This window comes from Caloenas nicobarica, chromosome 12 (genome assembly GCF_036013445.1).
Source record: "Caloenas nicobarica isolate bCalNic1 chromosome 12, bCalNic1.hap1, whole genome shotgun sequence".
In the NCBI taxonomy this organism is placed as follows: Eukaryota; Metazoa; Chordata; class Aves; order Columbiformes; family Columbidae; genus Caloenas; species Caloenas nicobarica.
In genome coordinates this window covers 5,410,849-5,430,026 of record NC_088256.1, presented here as the reverse complement: position 1 = coordinate 5,430,026, position 19,178 = coordinate 5,410,849, and the positions used below count along the sequence as shown (strand labels likewise).

The 19,178-nt window shown below is 39.3% G+C and overlaps 1 protein-coding gene across 2 annotated transcripts in view; it reads left to right on the top strand.

Annotated features, from left to right (window-relative positions):
- TENM1 (teneurin transmembrane protein 1) overlaps positions 1-19,178 on the top strand; it is a 240,286-nt gene that overhangs the window by 105,503 nt on the left and 115,605 nt on the right. For both annotated transcript variants that reach the window (XM_065643703.1, XM_065643702.1), the window contains exons 5-9: positions 6,998-7,150; positions 12,263-12,462; positions 13,902-14,112; positions 17,598-17,699; positions 18,747-18,941. In XM_065643703.1, the coding sequence (XP_065499775.1) occupies positions 6,998-7,150; positions 12,263-12,462; positions 13,902-14,112; positions 17,598-17,699; positions 18,747-18,941 (861 nt within the window). The remainder of the gene's footprint in view (positions 1-6,997; positions 7,151-12,262; positions 12,463-13,901; positions 14,113-17,597; positions 17,700-18,746; positions 18,942-19,178) is intronic.

Sequence of the window (19,178 nt, the reverse complement as noted above, 5' to 3'; positions counted from 1 at the left end):
TCAACGGGAGCAATTTCTGTGAATAGGTTCTAACGTCATAATAGTAACTCCAAAAAAACCTCATTTCATAAAGCAGATGTTTGGTCTCCGCGCTGTAGATGTGTTGAACTATTTTCTATCATATAAAGGCATATATACTTTGATTTTTCTTCTGTACTTTCAGGTATGTTGAGAACCGTAATGGATTTATGGCAGTTTGAGACAGAATTGCTTGAATTTGCCCGCAAAGCGGGCAGTAAGGCAGGAGAGCGGTTGGGTCACCCACCGGGGAGGTGATGGTGGTGCCCGTCACCGGTGCGTCAGGGGCTGGAGCAGCTTCGCCAGCCGCTCCTGGGAGCGAGCAGAGCGCTCGGTGAAGCAGGGTGAAATTACCAGTGGAGTGAAAGGCTGACTGGGGAAAACAGGTTAGCGGCTCTTCAGACAGCAACATAAAATGGGCAAAATCCGCCTGCTGGCAGGCGCTGTGTCTGGAGGGCGTACGAGCTGCGTGTGTTTTAAAGATTTATGCAAATGAATGCTGAAATTTAAAGAAAAACAAAAAACATCTTGAGGGAAAATTTTTGAAATCCAGTTACCTTAAAATTTTTCTGCTTTTGATTGTAAAATGGAAACAGATAAATCACTGGCTCTGTGTTGATGTATCCTTGTTTGAAAGGGCTGAGCTGCATCGTGTCACCCGTCTAGGCTCAGATATTTACAGAGATGGCACCTTGTGAAAGGACAGTGTGGAAAACTGAAATTTCTCTGATACTCTTAAATAGTTTATTTTTCCTGGTAAGATCAGGACCAGCGGACATGGCGTACATACTGATGTTCAAAGGCTACAAAATAAATTCCAAACTATCACATGAAAGACAAGAGCATATCTGTTTGATTCAATGAAGTCAATAGTTGTGTCTTTCTGTTCATCTGTTGGTCTGTGTTTCTATAAAGGGTATAAAATATGCTACCGTTGTGGAATGGTATACTAAATATTCTCTTTTATAAATCTCATTGTAATAAAAACCTAAGAAGCCGTCAGCAATTAAAGAAGAAATTTGACCAAAAATTTAAGAGTAAATAAGGCAAATACAAGAGAAAGAGTAGGAAATATTTTTTTCTATAATTTTTCAGCACCGCACCATTTTCTTTAAGTACAATACAATGTTGGATGTGGCTAATCCAGTCAGTTATTTTTAGCCCATTAGTAAGTCAGATTTTTCTTTCATGATACCTTGCCATTCTATCAGCAGCTGATTTGGACTTGCAAATCACTGGTCCTATTGATCAGAGGTGCTGCACTCCTACAGTTCCTATTGATTTCAGCAGAAGATGCAAACATTCAGTGCCATTGAAAAATACATCCCACGTTCTTAGATTTAACCATCCCTGACTACCAAATGACTATTTTATATATAAATAAATTTTCAAGTATGAATATGAAGTTGTCCCTGTCCTTCATGATATTATCACCGTTTATGAGTATGCACTGGAGATGGGTGTTGGGTCTTAAATTATATGCATACGGAGAGTGAGGAAATTAAAACCTCTCTGCTGTCTGCCACTGTGACCTGTCATTTCTCACACGGTGTACAGGGTAGAGGAGCGATGATTTCAACATTGGGAAAGGCCAGGCCAAATTTTAAGGATGTATGCATCTCAATACATTGATTTGTAATATTGGTTGCAAAGCTTTTTACAATATAAAGCAGTAGGAAAAACAGAAATCCTTAATTCTGAGAACTAGAAATTACGCAGAGAAGGCTCAAGGGGAATATATGCTGATTTTACACTGAAGAATATCATGGTGTAGTGAACATCACTAAGTGTTTCAGGTATACGTAAAAGCTGTGATGCAGATGTGCAACTCCAAAATGTTGTTGAGCACCTTAGAGCGATGGCAGGTACATCAGGATTCCACACCTGGAAATCCTGGTGTCTGTTCTCCAAGCCTGGATCTTACTGATGAGCTTGATATTGTCACAAATCGGTAAGTACACTGAGGAGAAGGCCTGACAACATTGTACTGTTGTCTAAGATTAGGTACGTTTGTTCCTAAGTCTAATGTATCACTTAATTTTGAAAAATGAAACCAGGCTAGTCGTTGTATATCCCAGTAGGAGGATTGCAGGAGAGGAGGTGGTATTTCTGTTCACAGGTGTAAAAGTACATTAGATATAAAGAGAAGAATGCTTGAGAAAGAGGAGAATGCTTGAGAGTTAAGTTGGCTGTAACAAATACATGGAAAAATCCTTATTTCATGAAAGGCCATATATGGTACAAAATAACTTATTGCTTCAATATGGATTTAAAAAAATTCTCAAATTGAATCAAATATTAAGAGTGTCAAATTCTCAAATTTGGTTAGAGCAGAATGACATAGCATTTTATTTACAAAATGAACTTACAAAAGAAGAACACCCCTTTTGTAGGTCAGGGTCAGAACTTTGCTTCTGACTCTTATTTGTGTTCAGGTATTTTCACGTTGCTTCACCTTTACTGGAGCTGAGGCACTGGTGCACCCATGGCTTTGTGCCACAGTGAAATCCGGTTTTATAAGCAGAACCTGCTAGCAGTTATAGAAAATAAATACTTTTCTGGCACTTGGTCAGAGCAGGTGCAGAAAGAATAGTCAGCTGCCGATATATGTTCTACTACAGCTCTCCTGAAGTCGAGGCTTCACAGGGATGATCTACGGAGATTTTGTAAAATAACCGGAAACAGCAGAGAAAGCTAAACAAAAGCCTTTAGTGGAGGTCAGCAATTTGGAGCGACTTCACATTTATAGGATTTTTGTCCTCTGAAGTTCATCTTGTGGGTTGATAAGTACTTATTGCACAGGACTTTTTTGACATCTCCTCACTACTGAGAGTCTCTTTTGCTCTGGAGCCAAGCCTCTTATTCATCTTCTGCCAAACGTGTAGCACAGGAGTTGACAAGCTGTGCTTACACAGAAGGTAGATAAGAATAAATTAAATTAGATCATTGGCTTCATAGCAGATGCTGGGTTAATCCAGTTTACAAAGCGAGTTCTGAAAAAAATGCTTATATATTTGTGAATATTTACTCGAGTATGCCACAGAATTGCAGGGACCAAGTTAGTTTATCTGGAAATATGAGTTTATTTAAATGTTAAACAAAATAAACAATCTGGCCATTTACTTCAAAGCTAAAGACCCAAGCTTTGGTTCTGAACAGAGCCCAACTGGTTTCATTTACAGCAGTAATGTGAAGCAACCAAAAACCTGCCTCTGGATAGAGAAAATCCCTAAGGCAGCATAAAGTCACAATAGCTTCTCGTGTCTTTGTTCAGTGAAGGAAATTTATGGGAGGGGTAGACAACACAGGCCTTTGATTTATCTTCCTCTGCAAGAGATCTGTTCCATACCTAATAATTACTTTTTACCTAGGAAACATAATAAATTAGCCAAGAAAAGCTCTCTACTATGAGTAGAATCTTCTGTATTCAAGAGGGGGGTCATTTAAAGTTACCCTGAGCACTTGGCCATGCAGCCCGGCCAGGGCAGGGTAACTGAGGAAGAAGCTTAGCTTCGGTATAATCCCGTGGCATCCTCCAAATTTAGCATCTGCAATAACATCCATAATGCGTGTTGCGGGGGGAAAAAAAAAAAAAAGTGCATCCACTTTTGTGTTGCAATTTTATCTGAAACTTTGTATTAAACAAGGCTATCTAATAAAACTGAAATAAAATAGAGGTATGGTGGTATCCATCATATAAGATCTATCTCCAAATATTATGTTAAGAGGGTCAAATTTTGCCCTCAGATATTTTGCCTTTCTCCAGATCACCTCAGTGAAAGCAATGGTCAACTCTTCTCGTGGCAGAATGCAACTCATAAATAACACAGAGCAAAGTAATAATGTCATGATAGAGGGGGGGATATACTGGAAGTTCAAGCATGACAAGAAAGAATATCTTTACAGATGAGCAAAAGCCAGAAATCCACTAGAAATATCAAAGAGGGAATGACTCAAAAGAGAAGTTCTTTTGAGATTTTTAATGAAATTCAGTACGTGCCTACTTATTTCTAACGAGATTTGAGACAGAGAGATTTGAAAGTTTTATTTAATCTTATTTGGTGAAATAAATGTGTATTTAAAACAGGATGTACATATGTTGTAGGAAATACGGGCGTTGTAGAAATTATGTATACCCTAGGTAAAAGAAAAGTATTGTGGAAAATGGGGAGGCAAGGTAAGGCGCTGTGTCTGCTAAATAAATGTTTATTATTCCCTGTAGTTAACTTCCGGAAAAAAGGTATCTCTAAGAATTAATGCCTTTACTGCTCTATGTGGTCTGCTTATTACTAGAGTGATACCTGGATCTGAAGGTTATTTCTCAAGAGCTATAGCTAATGTAATGAAAATTGTATTGGTTTTAAGATTGCAATATGACCAGCTTCCTGCAGTGATAGAAGTAATTTATTTTAATTCAACTAGGCCTTATTTTCATAGCAATGTGCTTTGTTGTTCAGACACTCCGTCTTGCACGTTGTTTAACCTGAAGCTGGTCTACCAGTATCCCGTGTCATCTCCCACAGACTAGAAGTCCAAGGCTGGCAGAGACCATCGTCTCCACAGTACAGCTGGTGTTTCTCAGGGAGGAAACCGAGTGTCAAACATCCATACAAACAGTTCTGCGAGCTTGCCAAGCTTTGGCACGAGCTGTAAAAACGACGGCACTTCCCCAGCTTGAAGGAAGACAAAGCAAGCAAACCATTCAAATTGGTGCAAGTGGATGACAAAATGCATAGTGCATGTAGTCTGGAAAAGACATATAGTAAGGAAAAAGGCACGTTACGTATTCAGCCCTTGCTTTGTGACATACCCTCTGCAGCACATGCAAATGCTATCTTAGGAAGTGAATAATAGCAACAATGGAAAGAGCACAAGAAAGCAATTAGATTATATTCTTGATTCTATAACCACTAAAAGCTTATTGATGTGTGCAGTTATGGTTTGTATCTAGCGTTGATCTGTTTTAAGTGCTGACATAATTATTTGCATTAGTATAAATGAAATGTACATTCATTAGTTATCAGTCCCATTGAGCTTTGTTCCTTTTTGTTGTTATTAACTCTTTAAATCACAATAATGTCCAGAAGCTCAAGCCAGGAGCAAGAGCCGCCTGCTCGAGAGATGTCAAAGCATGTTGATTTTTGTTGTACCTTCTGTACATAGAAGTAGTCTGTCTTGCATTAATAAGCTCAAAGATCAGAGCTTAGGTCTGTGTGATCTGACTGCAAGACCCATTTCAAAGTATTAGCATGGTCCCGCGATGTTTTCAAGTCTGTAGAATATGGAGCAATCCGGGCACGTCTGTGGTTGAGATCTCGCCATTAACACTGGAGTAAGCTTTTAGTAGCGCTCGTCGGGGATGGGAATTTACTTTCCAGTGGTGTGTTTCCAGATCCCAGGTCTGATGGTGAAGCCGTGGTTTGAGAATTCAGTAAATTTTTCTCTCTTCTCCTGAAGCCAATAGAAAAAATATAACTGTGCCACAAATACAGTCGCCTTACTAATTTGGCAGAAATGCTCTCATTTGCTGGATTTGGATCGTGTATCTGTGGCTGGGTGATCCAGGAGTGCACAGATCTGGAATTAATGGTTGTGGATTGGCAGCTTTGCATTCCTGTGGTAGTTTTGGTAATCCCTTGCCAGGAACCCGTTGAAGGCACGTGGGTTTGCTGTATAATTTAACTTTCCGGCGTGCAAGGAAGGCTTGTGAGCAAACACAGAGAAAGTGGATAACAGGCTCTAGGTTTCCTGTTTGTATTGAGATGTTTTCCTTAAAGTATGTGCAAGTCCAAAAGAAAAGCAACGTACTTTCTAAATGCAAGACCCATTCTAGATCACACTTACTTCTCCTGAGAGTCTCTGAAGTTCCTACATGATTCAGGAAGAGCAAATATATTGCCTTTTAGGCTCCCACTGTGGGCAGATGCTGCTCATTGCAAATTGCTGCATGTGGCTAAAGAGCCTGCTACTCAGGGTGTGCTCTTTATGTGACAGTTTCAGCTCCTCTGTTGGGGGTATCCTCAATCTCTATTTTACTGGGTCATCTGTCCTCCCTGCCGAGTTACTTCAATGCTAAGGCAACCACTTCCTTGGAAGAATTTGTCCTCCTCAGTAGGTCCTAGGTAATTGTGTAGAATGGCTGCAATACTATTGTAGTATGCTTAAAATGAGATCCTCTGTTGCTGTCTTTCTCCTACCATCCCTCGATGCCTCAGATCAGAAACAAGAGGAAGGAAAGGAGAAAAAGTGAATGGCTGTGTAGGCAAAGTGGAGTAGGCTGCCCCCACGTATGGTAAAAAAGAGAGTTGATGACTCCATAAAATGATCAATTTAGTAGATTTCCCAGTGCATACATAAATAACAACTATCTCTATACAGAACAACTAACTCTATATATTTCTGGTAGTATGTGTTGTAGAATAATTGCATTTATTTTAGCTCTAGACCCAGTTTTTTATCTGCACTGTGATTCTAGAGTAAATCTATGGAGCCAGTGTTTTTACCGATGTTTAGCATGAATGAAAAGATTTGAGAGCGCAATGAGCACAGTTTCATTTAGAATCAGGTTGGAAAGGTGAGAAGTTTTACTTGGTGTCAGTGCTTCAATCAACAAACTCTGAGCTCTTTGACAGCTGAAAGCTGAGGGACAACATTAATGTAGCATTAGAATCTGTCACACAATATTAAATTCATTCAACTTCCATCCTTTTAATTGCAAGTATTTCTGTTAATTGCTTTAGAAATTCACCACCCCGATCTGGCTGAGCTCCAAAAGAAAGTGTGGAAACTAATTAAACATTGAGTTTTAAGGTGAAATAGTAAATTGCTCATTAGACTTCTTGAAATTCTGATTTGCTGCTAACAGAAAGAAGTAATGTTATACTTGTCTTTGCAGAAACTGGGTCATAGCGTTCTTTCTTAGTCTGACTGAAGGTGCTGTAGCTTAGGGATCAATTAATTGGTCTTCATTTTTTTGCAGCAGTACACTTGTTTGGTTTAACCTGGCAACTACAGCCTGTTGAAGGACAGCTGTATGAAAATGGAGTTAGCAAAGGAAATAAAGGAACAGAATCCATGGATACTACTTATTCACCAATCGGAGGGAAGGTTTCTGATAAAACGGAGAAAAAAGGTATGTGTGAATGAGAGGACAGACATTACAAATATTTCAACGTTACTGCGCTTCAGTTTCTGTATTTGCTGCAGTCTGAGAGTGTTTTGAGTTCAGGTTCTATCTTCTCTAGTATAATTTTAAAACAGGTATGAAAACTCCATAGCCAGATTGTTTGCTTTAGCAGAACTCTCACTGAAATTAGCAACTGACCCAAGCCATTGGGAAGGTAACGTTCAATAGCAAAATAATTACCCTTCTTCTGTGAGAGATGAGAGATTAGAGCGTTTGGTTTCTGTCTCAAGACAGGAGGGTGAGATCCTGTTCACCTCGTTCCCAAGCGTGCGAAGGGTTCCATGCTGTCTTGCCGTGCAGACCAAAGTCAGGCTTAGGGAAAGTGAAACCCTTTGTACTGACAGGTCTGAATATGTAGAAATCTTAATGCTTTTAAAGGCATCCGGTTCTTGGAGACGTAAGCTAAAATACAGCATCCTGTCACCTCCTGGCTTAACCAGTCACAAGGAATCAGCTCGCAGGAACCTACTGAGGTTTCACAAAATGCCTGAGCCCACACCGTCCCTCTGCAGCTCCCCGCGTCCCCGTGACCGCTGCAGGGACTGTCTCGTGCACAACCGAGGCACATCAGTTCACTGTGGCAGCAGAAAATGGCTTCATTAAAAATTGAGCATAGGCTTCTGCCGTGGAAGTGGCTGAACCGGCTCTTTTGAAGGGGCAGAGAAGTGCCAGAGCTGCCACAGGAACGGGTGGAACTGTGCAGCCGGGAGTGTGAAACGGAGCAGTACTGTCTTGGAGATGTGAAATTCCTTTCTCTCAAGTCCTCTCATTAATGTTCTTAGATCACCTACTCTGGAATTAGTTAAAAGCTCTGGCCCGCACTTCCCATTGACCACCATGCCGATGCTTTCTGACTGTAAGAAGCAGATGGCCTTCCCATTTCTTTTTATGATACTCAGAAAAAGCAGATAAATCAGATCAGAGAAGAGTGAATGGGAGTAGGGTATGAAACCAAGTCTTTCCAGTTGTTAGGAGGAAGGTAAAATTATACTGAGAGCTCTGCAATGATAGGAGATTTCCAGAGCTTTCAAATTTTAGAGCAGAGCGGTGACCTGATTTTGTGTATGCCAGGTGAGATCTATGACTGTAAATATGAGACAGGGTGGGACGTTGTTGTACCAGTCCCTCCAGAAGGAAGATCACATCTCACATCAATTGTCTTAACAAATCCATGTGGCACAACTGGATAGACATGTTAGATAAATGAGCAATAGAAATATGTGTAAGGAGACGATGATGTTATCCATTATTTCATCCCTTAGAATGGATTGGTAGTGAATTGCAGTAAATGTTTTATACACTTTTGTATTTTTGTCCTGGTGAACCATGGAAAATACCTCAAGTAGTTCTTCTCAACTACATTAAATAATTTTGTCAATATATTACACATTTAATAAAAGCTTTTCCAAAGTGTTTGGCTTCCAAAGGAGGATGTGTAGGAAAAAGACCAAAAATCTTAAAAATGAGATGCTTGAGAACAGAGAAAAGAATATGTGAGTCAACAGAGACTCAGTGCACTAGGTAAAAAACCCGAACCACCTGCCTTGCTGCAGGCAATCCCTATGTCTGGTGTAGCTACACAATTCCTCCACAACACAAAGGCGCGGGGAGCGGTGATGGCAGAACCACTTCACTGAGGGCTTATCCAGCAGTTTCTGAGGTCAGTCTTGAATACAGCCAGACTGTTGTTCAACTTGGCCCCTTTTACCTTTTTGGGGTAACCTGTAATCCAGGGTGTATACTAACAAGGAGTACACCCTTTGGAAAACACAAGAAACCGCATGTGGACTTAGTACTGGGCATTACTACAGACATAGTTTGGCTGTGGCTAATTTCTGCTGCCTTTATTTCTTTCCATCACTTTTAATACACAGCAGAAATTTGCTTCCAAGTGCTTTTACTACATTTTCCATGTAGATGTGCTGGGAAGGAGCCTTTAGAAACAGATGCCTCCGTCCACTGCAGCAGGATATCACAAAAAGTTGATACTTCGCCTGTAAATTTGAAGCCTCTGATGTGATTTCACAGGGATAAATAACTACTGTCTTCCCAACTCAATGCAGTAGCACAGAATGCTTTTCCAGACTTTGAAAGCATATACTTTAACTAATCTTTTAATGAAAATCAAGTTTACGAACCAGCAAGTCAGATTTCTTTAAGAGGTCATTTTTATAACACACTGACCCACGGCTATGAGTTAGCATTTTAATGTGTAGTAATGTGATTAAAAACTCAGACATCCTATTGATGCTGGTATTTACCAGGGGAGTACAAGGAGATTGATTGTTTCAGGATCAGTAATAATCAGCACATGGGTACTTTCTTGTGAAGATAATTGGCACCACACTGTTCAGAGTTTTACTTTCTTGAAGCTAAAAGAAGCCTGTGATTAGGAATCTATCTCTGATTTAGACTTGCAAGGAAAGTGTGCTTCGAAAAGATAGGGAAGAATTAATACCATCTGGCAAGATTGCGAGCTGTACAAGGAATTGAATATAGATAATTAAATGATACTTTGTTGTAAGAAAAATGTTGTTATGAGAAAGGTGTTTTGAGAACAAGAACAAAACTTGTATTGCAGCACTGTAATTTTAAAAGCTTCTCTTGGACTTTCTCAAGAAGGAGCAAGGAAGTATGCAAGGATAGTCTGTGAACAGTGTATCTTCAGATGCTTTTTTTGTACAGCCAAATACCTGCTTAGTTCAATTAAGCATAGAAACAGAGCTGACTTATTTTTCTATAAAGAAGGCGCAGTGCCTCAGTGAATATGAAAACATGTACTTCAGACTTGGCTTTTACAGTAGCCTTTTCATGCTGTGTGGTTGTCTGGAAAAATAGTGTTTGAAAGGTAGAGATACTGCAACTGCATACTTTCAGTAGGTGGTAGATAATATATATATTTTAATGTTGCTATTGTGAACAGCAGCATCCGCTTCTTTCCTGTGTGATGAGATAAAAGTAGATCTAAGTGCATCTGGTTTCTTCAGAAATTACATGAAATTATTACTGAAGCAAAGGCATTTTCAGCCAAGTGTGGAAAAACTCAGCGATATGTTGTTTTGAGCCTAGCAACATTAACGCGGTATTCAGCATAATTTGATAATATCAATTAGTGAAAATACTCCCTGACGGAAGACATAGTGCTTTTTATTTTCAACAAAAAAACAGGCCTTCTCACCTCAACAAACTAAGAAGCAGTTACTGTATTTTAAAGGACCTTGAACACCGACCAATGATGCCATTAACTTCAAAAACTATACTGTATCCTTGACTTTTTCTTAGTGCTCTACTGTCTTGTAATTGAATCACATTAATTACCATGTGTCAATATCACCAAAAAGTTCCTTAGTGTTTTACTTAACCCAGGGTAATTGCTTGCAAAGAATCATTAAGATTTAATATCTCTGGAGTACTGGAAGTAGGGGAAAAGGTTTTTAAATTTACATCAGCCAGGTTGGATCTCGTATGGGTTGGGGTGGGAAGGGATCCACTTTCGTTGCCCAACATAGGAAGTCTAATTCTCAATATTCAAGTTTTTTTCTATGAAGCAAATTGGACAAAAGTAGTCTCACCTTGAACATTGTTAAAGCAGCAATTTGGAAGTACTTTAGCTCCTGAACTAAGTAACAGGTGTATTTTTAGAGTATTAGATTACAAGTTCTGTGCTCTAAAAATAGATGCTTTTATGTGATAAGGTGTTAAAAGTGAGCTCCTAGCTCTTCCTGGAGGTTCGGTGACACAAAGCAGCCATAAAGCTGGAAGATCCGGTACCCTGAGAATTATTCGTGCCTTGTAAATTAAATCCCTATTCATTAAGAATGCTAAGTACTTCCTACACTAGTTAAAGCCTATGTAAGATCCCACTGAGGATCTTTGTTATTAATATGTTCAGGGAAAAGCTGGCCCTGGCTTTGGTACTGCTGTTTTTGTTTCCAATGGCAATTTATAAAATTTCATGTACCTTATGTTGCATTAGTTATTTATATGCATTATTGTAAAAGGTAAGGCTCCAGTCACTTTGACTGCTCCTCTTTATCCTTCGCTGTGATACTTGAATGAAACGAAACATAAATGGATGCAACTGCTGAATACAATCTCCTTCCCTTGGCTCTTCCTCCGATGCAGCATACCATCCTGCTTTTTCTCTAGTCGAAAGTGTGGAAATGTGAGTTAGAGCTTCACAAAACTTACAATGGAATTAGCTCAGATGTTCGCAGGATTGCGTCTGTGCAGTATGTCAGGATGCCGATCACAGACAGGCATTATAATACACAAAGATTATGATAAAAGCAAGCAAAGCAAGCCAGCTCCAATTTAGTTTGGCAATGTCTTCTTTACACATTCCATTTCCCTTTCTATTTCAGCTCTCTCATACCCATGTGTGAAGTTACGTACTGTAGATGTCTGCAAATTTATTGTTGGGCATTACCCAATTATGCCAGTTTTCTCTTTAGATTGCCTGTCCCCATCCTCATGCCCTTGTTACACTTCCATGCAGAAAGTTCAAGCCAAAACAGATGTTCCAGGACTAGATTATTGCTGCCATAATAAAATCATTAGGAATAGCGATTAGCAGAAATCTAGGCTTTGGACATGGGCTCCAACCTACCAGATTTGATGGGTTTTATGTCCTCACTGGTGTCCATTTGTGTAGCTTATGAAATGCCCGTTCAGCAGCCTGAAATACGTGCCAGAGGAAGCTCTCCCGCTGCCTTCTCTCTGTGCGTTCTCAGTTGAATGGGTTTTGTTTGCATAGCTGATAGGTAAAGATGGTTTATGCAGCAGCACTCCTACCTTTTTAAATTCAGTAACGCATTCCAAGATTTCCAGGGCAAAAATGCTCTGTGACGCCTATTGTTGTAAATACTGCATGCAAGCTTATTTGTATTTTTCAACTAGTTGAATAAAAAATGCAATGGTGTCAGTGAAACACCTTCCATTTAGAGGTTGTTTTCAATATATTTCAATATATCTAAGGCACGTTTATACCTTGCGACCTATTATCTTCACCCACTGTGAATATGCAACTGATTGTTCTGTTTGTTCCTGGAAAATTAGTGTTTCAGAAGGGACGGGCCATAGACACAGGAGAAGTTGAGATTGGAGCACAAGTTATGCAGACGATCCCCCCTGGCTTGTTCTGGCGCTTTCAGATTACTATACATCACCCCGTGTACCTGAAATTTAACATTTCACTGGCGAAGGATTCTCTGCTGGGAATTTATGGCAGAAGAAACATTCCACCTACTCACACTCAGGTAATTAGCAATAATACTAATTCTCTGTGCTTGTGTTTTCAGACAGCAGTGGATGCAGATGTTCGCAAATAAACTTTCAAAGGACGGGAGGGAGGAAGGGACTGGCCGTAACCACAAAAAGCGGTCTGTTCATCCCTTTCTTTTACTGAGGTCTAGCTATTCCCCCAAACCGCGCGCTCTCAGGGGAGGGGACAGTGTCGCACCGGAAGGGTCAGCGGTTGTGACCACTGCGATGTGACTGTCCACAGGTTGGACGGGACACCCGGTGCTGCTGTGCAGCTCCTGCGTCTTCTGCGCGGGGGCAGTGGTCTGAAGCACCAGATCACTTGAAAGTGCTTTAATCCATGTATGACTTCATCAAAACAAAATTACGTAGTCAGTATAAAGAATTTAAAAAAAAAAAAAAAAACCTGTTCCTGGTTTCTAATATGAAGATTATTGTTGAGTGTTTACTCCTAGGGATTTTGAGGAGAAAACCTAGCTAAGCAGTAAGAAAGCAAGATATTGCTGGCCACATTAAACTTTTTAGGCTTAATGTATTTGCCACATGAAGCTGTCATTTCTACACATAATAGATTTCTCTCAGCTTGCTTAGAGCAGGCTCAAACACCGTAGAGGGTGACAAACTTGTATATGGAATCATGGAAAGATTGTTTAGAAGGGACCCCCGAAGATCATCATCTAGTCTGACCTCGAAAATTGTTTACTAGAGTTTTGATCTTAGAAATAAGTGCTTTTAGCTGTCTTTGACTTTAATTGAAGCTGGGTCTTTACTTAAGCTGAAGTTGAACTTGACTGAAAATCAGAATGCCTAGAAAAACCTGGAGAAATGTATATGTTTCTTGAACAGGGATTCATGGAAAGGTTTACATTGCTGTTGCTTTGAGCTTAACTGGTCTTAAAGTTCTCAGCAGCAACTTGGTTAGGTATCAAGAACTTCCATGTAAAAATATGTATTTATTTGGATTAATAAATTTAAGTATAAACAAAAATTATATTTAAGTTTTGATATATGATATTGATATTAAAGGACAAACATTTAAAAATCTGGTGTAGAACAATAGGTTCTTTAATCTGTTCTTTGCATTTGACATGAATCATTGCATCACGTAGGCACTACAGCTTGGGAATTTTTTAATTATTCCCATTAAAGAGATGTAATTTTTGGAGTAAATCTGCTGTATTTAGTGCAGCAAGTTCTGAATTTACCCTGCCATAGCAAACAGCAAGTGGTGGTGCCAGATTTCTGACCTCCCATAATGCTTTTTATATGGAACCTGAAGCTAAATAGACTGGGTTGTGCAACTGCTGTCCACATTGGTGAATACTTAGGCAATTTCTCGTAATATTTCAACTGTTTATTCCTGTTTGAATGAGATGAGCAGAGTAGATTCATAAAAATTTGCCAGGTGGTTAATTTTTGCTCGTTATTATTTCAGTTTGATTTTGTAAAACTGATGGATGGAAAACAGTTAATTAAACAGGAATCAAAAAACTCAGAGGAGCCTCAGCAAGCTCCCAGGAATCTGATCTTAACTTCACTGCAAGAGACAGGTTTCATCGAGTATATGGACCAAGGAGCTTGGCATATGGCATTCTACAACGATGGAAAGAAAGTGGAGCAAGTGTTTGTACTAACTACAGCAATTGGTAAGAACAATTACAATAAAATTGCTATTCTGATTATTACAGTAGAAAGCTGTGTTTCAAAAGAAGTTATTGACCTTGATTCCAGCTTCTCTTAAGTATTCTCTTAAATATGTTATATTTCAGCTTAATTAACCTCAGTGGAGCAACTTCATGTTTATGCTAATGTTAGACAAATAGCAATATTTGTGTATTAAAGATGGATATTATCAAACTAATTAACTGTCAAGTTTCCATGTGTATTAAGATTTTGATACTATATCTTAAATGCTTGAGTAATTTCTGGTGTTATGTTGCTCAAAGTAAAAGAGATTATGTCTGCCCTCTCTGTTTACATGGGAACCATAAATCCTACAAAAATTATCCAGGCTTTAAGCTCTTATTTACAATATTTTAGTCAGTTAGAAAATCTAAAAGTCAGCTTTTGTGGATTTGGTTGTGATTGTCGTTGATGGATGGGTGCTGTTATTTTATACAGTTATTCGAATGCACCGTTTTGTTTGAAGCACAGAAGGCAAATAGAGGAGACGGTGTCCTGGTGGCACATCAGATCCCTGCTGCCTTTTTAATACATACAGATGGGTAAATGTTTGCAACTCTAGGTGGTGTTAGTGAGCAGTGCTCACACGTAGGGTTTCTTTGGAATTTAAATTAAGGTGAGGCGTTGTATTTATGACAGTCTCGGTTTGCTGCAAGACTTTAACCACTATGCCCTTTAGTTAACCTGTTCTACCATATGTTTAGCAAGATGTCTTTACTAGTAATGGACATGCCATCTGCTCTTTAGAACAATTGGATGCTATTTTTACTAACGGTAAACACCTTGCAGAGCAGGACTGTATGATTCAAATACCAAGATTTTGAAGGACTTGCAGGAAAATAATTTAGAAATTGAAATAGAATTGTAGTGACTGGTTTTGGATTAAAAGTTCATATTTGGTCTCTTCAGAAAAGTAAATCTTTTACAAGCAAGAAAAACTGCCATTGTTCGATGCCATATGAGAGAACAATATTCAAGCAATTTATGAAGCATCTTCGCAGATGGTCTATGAGGAGCATAAAACCTGTCCAAACTCCAATCCAGATTAGAATCCAAATACCTGCCCACTTGTTTATTTCTGCTGTAAGACAGCAGTGTTTATATGGGAGGGTTTAACCAATATTTCATTTTTAAATAGCATAACCTGGAAAAAAAAAAAAAAGGAAATTGGATGCCGTGGTTCAGTTCTTAATACATTTGGTGAAAAAGAATTTGTCCATCCCTTCTCTGGCCAAAAAGCAGAGTCTCACAGACAGGAGCAGTGAGAGCCACAGCGCAGGCAGGAATCCTCAATCTCAGAAATGGCTGCGAGAAGACCCTTTGGGGAAAAAGAGGGTTCATGTTACAAGAATGTACCATGGATGCGTTTGAAAATAGTACTAGCTATTGTGTTTTCATAACCTGTCTAGCTGCTTCTCATATTTTTATTTGGTTAATGGTTCTTGGTTGTTTCTTTGAGGATTTACGTGAAAAAAAAAAAAAAAAAATCCTTGAGCCATACTCCTTACCCCAGACTGGGCTGGAGTCATATTTGACATCTCTGCTGACAAACGAATCAACCAGGACCAGAGATGGTAACACTCAGAGCAAGAGCTTGGGTGCACCTCTGCTGTGTGCTGCTGTTGGCTGTGTGAAGAATCAGCCATGCCCTCCTCATAAGCATCTGTTAGGTAGTATTTCGAGTTGCTCAATGTTAGTTATGTACAAAATTGATTTTGCTGACACTTTAGCTAAAGCTCTGATCAGACTTTCCCTTGAGGGCGTAATTTGCATGCAAAATCTGACATGCCGCAAGTACTTGCACAGACTGAATAAAGACACCCCCCACACCCCCCCCAAACTAGACATTGCATCAAGGGAAAGTAACTTTTCAAACTGTTAATACTTCATTTCAGATCAATGTAGGGATCATTTAACATGTGATTCTGGAAAACTGAGAAGACAGGCAAGTGTAAAGATAGAGCGAGAGAAAAGTTGATAATGAATAGTAATACATAAATTTAATAAAGAGCAGCATATCTGTGAAAAAACTTAATTCTGAAGACGAGCTTTTTTTTGACTTTGAACTAGACATCCGTGTACAGGTTGTGGATATCTGATGAAGAGATACATATCAAATGGCTGTTCTTTGGTATAAACTGATAGCCTGAAAGGAACATTTTTAAATAGCAATAGGAGCTTTCAAGAGGAACCAATCCTTATCTGTCCAAGTGCCCATAAACAGGACCAAAATAAACTTATTTCAGTTATTTGTATTAGTTGTAGGATGGGCTTGTAGTCAATCTTCTGACAAGTTATGTTTGCATTTAAAAGTATATCAGATCTGTTCCAATGGTATGCATTTTCTTGGGAGATGTTTTTCCTCCCAAATCACTTGCCATGGACAGATATTCTTCAAAAGGATCCGGGTTTTCTTCTTTTCCCCCAACGGTTATTATTTTGTGGGAAAGGAAGCACGTTCTCCATCTTCCTACAGGCAGAGGTACTTCCCCACAGCTGTTAGTGCATGTGCCTGTAAAACAGCCTCAGTTCCCAATGTCCTGCAGCCCGCAGTCCCTGCCTGGGCTCAGAGACCCTCACTGCTCGTGCTGGCCTGGCCGTGACCTTCCCCCGCGGGAGCACCCTGGCCTTGGGTTTACTTCATATTCCTTACATAAAACCCCTATAAATCAGTGAATCCACTGAATTCCTGTAGGAAAGACATGTGTAAATTAAACCCAGCTAATTCTTGTACAGATATGAGCCTGTCCCCAAATGTGTGAGCTTGAGTGGTTTACTGTCCAAAGCTGTGCGATGAAACGTGGGCAAGTTTAAAATCAGAATTGAAGGTGGTTTGTTGGTTTTGTTTGGTTGTTGGTTTTTCAGTTGGTTGGTCTTGGTTTTCTCTTTGTTGTAGTGGGCTGGGGTTTTTTTCTTCAAATCTAGTTCGTAGTCCTTTATTGCATTGAGTTTCATCACTGTACAAAAGACTATTTTTTTTTTACATTTCATTGTCTAGAAGTGGAAATCCTACCCTCCTCCAAGGAATTCAATTCACATGGTTCAGATGAACATCATAGAAGGCAATTTACTCTATAAACAGGTTTCGAACAAATTACTTCAGCAATAAAGGAAAGTGTTTAAGGTGGACATTTTTCAACAAATACTCTGGTTTTTGCAGTGCTTTTAATGGCGGTAAATTTTACATGAACACTTACTTTAAAAGCTTTTTGGTGTAATATAAATGATGCACTTGTTATCTCGAAGCTGTCAAGACAAAATCTAATATTTGTAAGCTGCTTGAACAGGAATTTTGTTTTATGCTCCCTATGAATGAAAATGGGCCTTTTACTGCTTCTGCACCTATTTGTATGTTAAGATGTGTCCTGCAGAGTGAGGTGAAGATGCCATTCATTTCAAATTCAAGCAATTTATATTTCTCTTTGTTCACAACTCTCTGAATAAACAGAAATCCTGGATGACTGCTCTACTAATTGCAATGGGAATGGAGAATGTATTTCGGGGCACTGCCACTGTTTCCCGGGATTTCTTGGTCCTGATTGTGCAAAAGGTAATCTCATAGTAACTGACCCACAGTGCCTGACAGGGCTCATGATTATGATGTGTGACTGCTAGGCTTGCAAAGATTCAGAGTGATTAAGGGAGATTAAATGCCTTTTTCCAGCCAGCTGGCAGATACAGTACAAGCACACATGTAGAAAGTTTCTGTATACTGTACGTGAGCTAAAATGCATCAACCACCTCTCCTTGACTTTCAGAGTTAATAGATTCCTCCATCCCCCTTTGCATCCACTCCATGACTATAAAACACATTTTTAAAATCCGTGTGTTAGCTTAGCATAATGTTTTCTGTTATTTAAAAGTGACAAACAGTTTCACTTCAGAGAAAATTGCACAAGTAAGTCAAATGCTTCTGTGGTCTTAAGGTGAATAGAGTGTAGAAAAGAGACCTAAAGCAGCTTAGACACTGTTTTCCAGCGTTGGGGAAAAAAATGCTAAAAAGATTGTAAGTGATCTTATTTCTGTTTCAGATATTTCTGCTGGTATTATCCATCATCTGCTGTAGATGATGTCTGGAAGCTCTCGTGTTTTTTCCACCATTTCATCAAATTTAGGACTGACTATTTTTTAAGAGCTGCATTGTAAAACTAAGCTTCCACATTGCTGGTTTCCATGCAGATCGGTAATGGCTAAAACTTCAGTAATGTTAAGTCTGCTTAGAAGAAAGAAGAAAAGGGCAGTATCTTGCTTCAGTTCACAGGGAAAAAATATTAATCTTCCTGAAAGTCATAAGCAGGCATCACTGTGCAAATTTTCTGCAGAGGCCAGTCAAGGGGAGGGAATTATTTTTATCTTCTAAGACATCCCTTTTCAGGTCAAACTTAAGGTATACTATTGAAGCAGACTGAGGAGACGAGGACATTGTATTGCTGCTGCACTGCCTAGTTCGAAGATTGCAATCTGTCACAACCCTCGAATTGAATGGAGGATCGGGGGGGCTGGAATGGAAAAGCAATTTTACAGAACGATAAATGCACTAAATGTTAATCTATGTAAGTATGTAAATACATTAAAAAGATCGATCTGCCTTCTTCAGATTCCTGTCCAGTGCTGTGCAGCGGAAATGGAGAATACGAGAAAGGTCACTGTGTGTGTCGAAATGGGTGGAAAGGACCAGAGTGCGATGTTCCAGAAGAACAGTGTATTGATCCAACCTGCTTCGGCCATGGCACTTGTATCATGGGTGTCTGCATCTGTGTCCCTGGATACAAAGGAGAGATTTGTGAGGAAGGTTTGTGAAGTTTCCCTCGCTATACTTAGGGGGGTTGATTTTTGTCTTTAATCTCCAAACCTGTTTTAAGGTAGTTAAGAACTCACGTAGATGTGAGTAGCTTACTGTGAAGCAGTACTGTTTTGCTTAGAAGTACCTTTACTATCTCATGGAAAGTAATTCTAAGAAAGAAAATTATCAAAGGTAAAGGCATTCAGCTCTCAGTGGGAGTCAGTGGAAGCTGATCACGTAATTTCC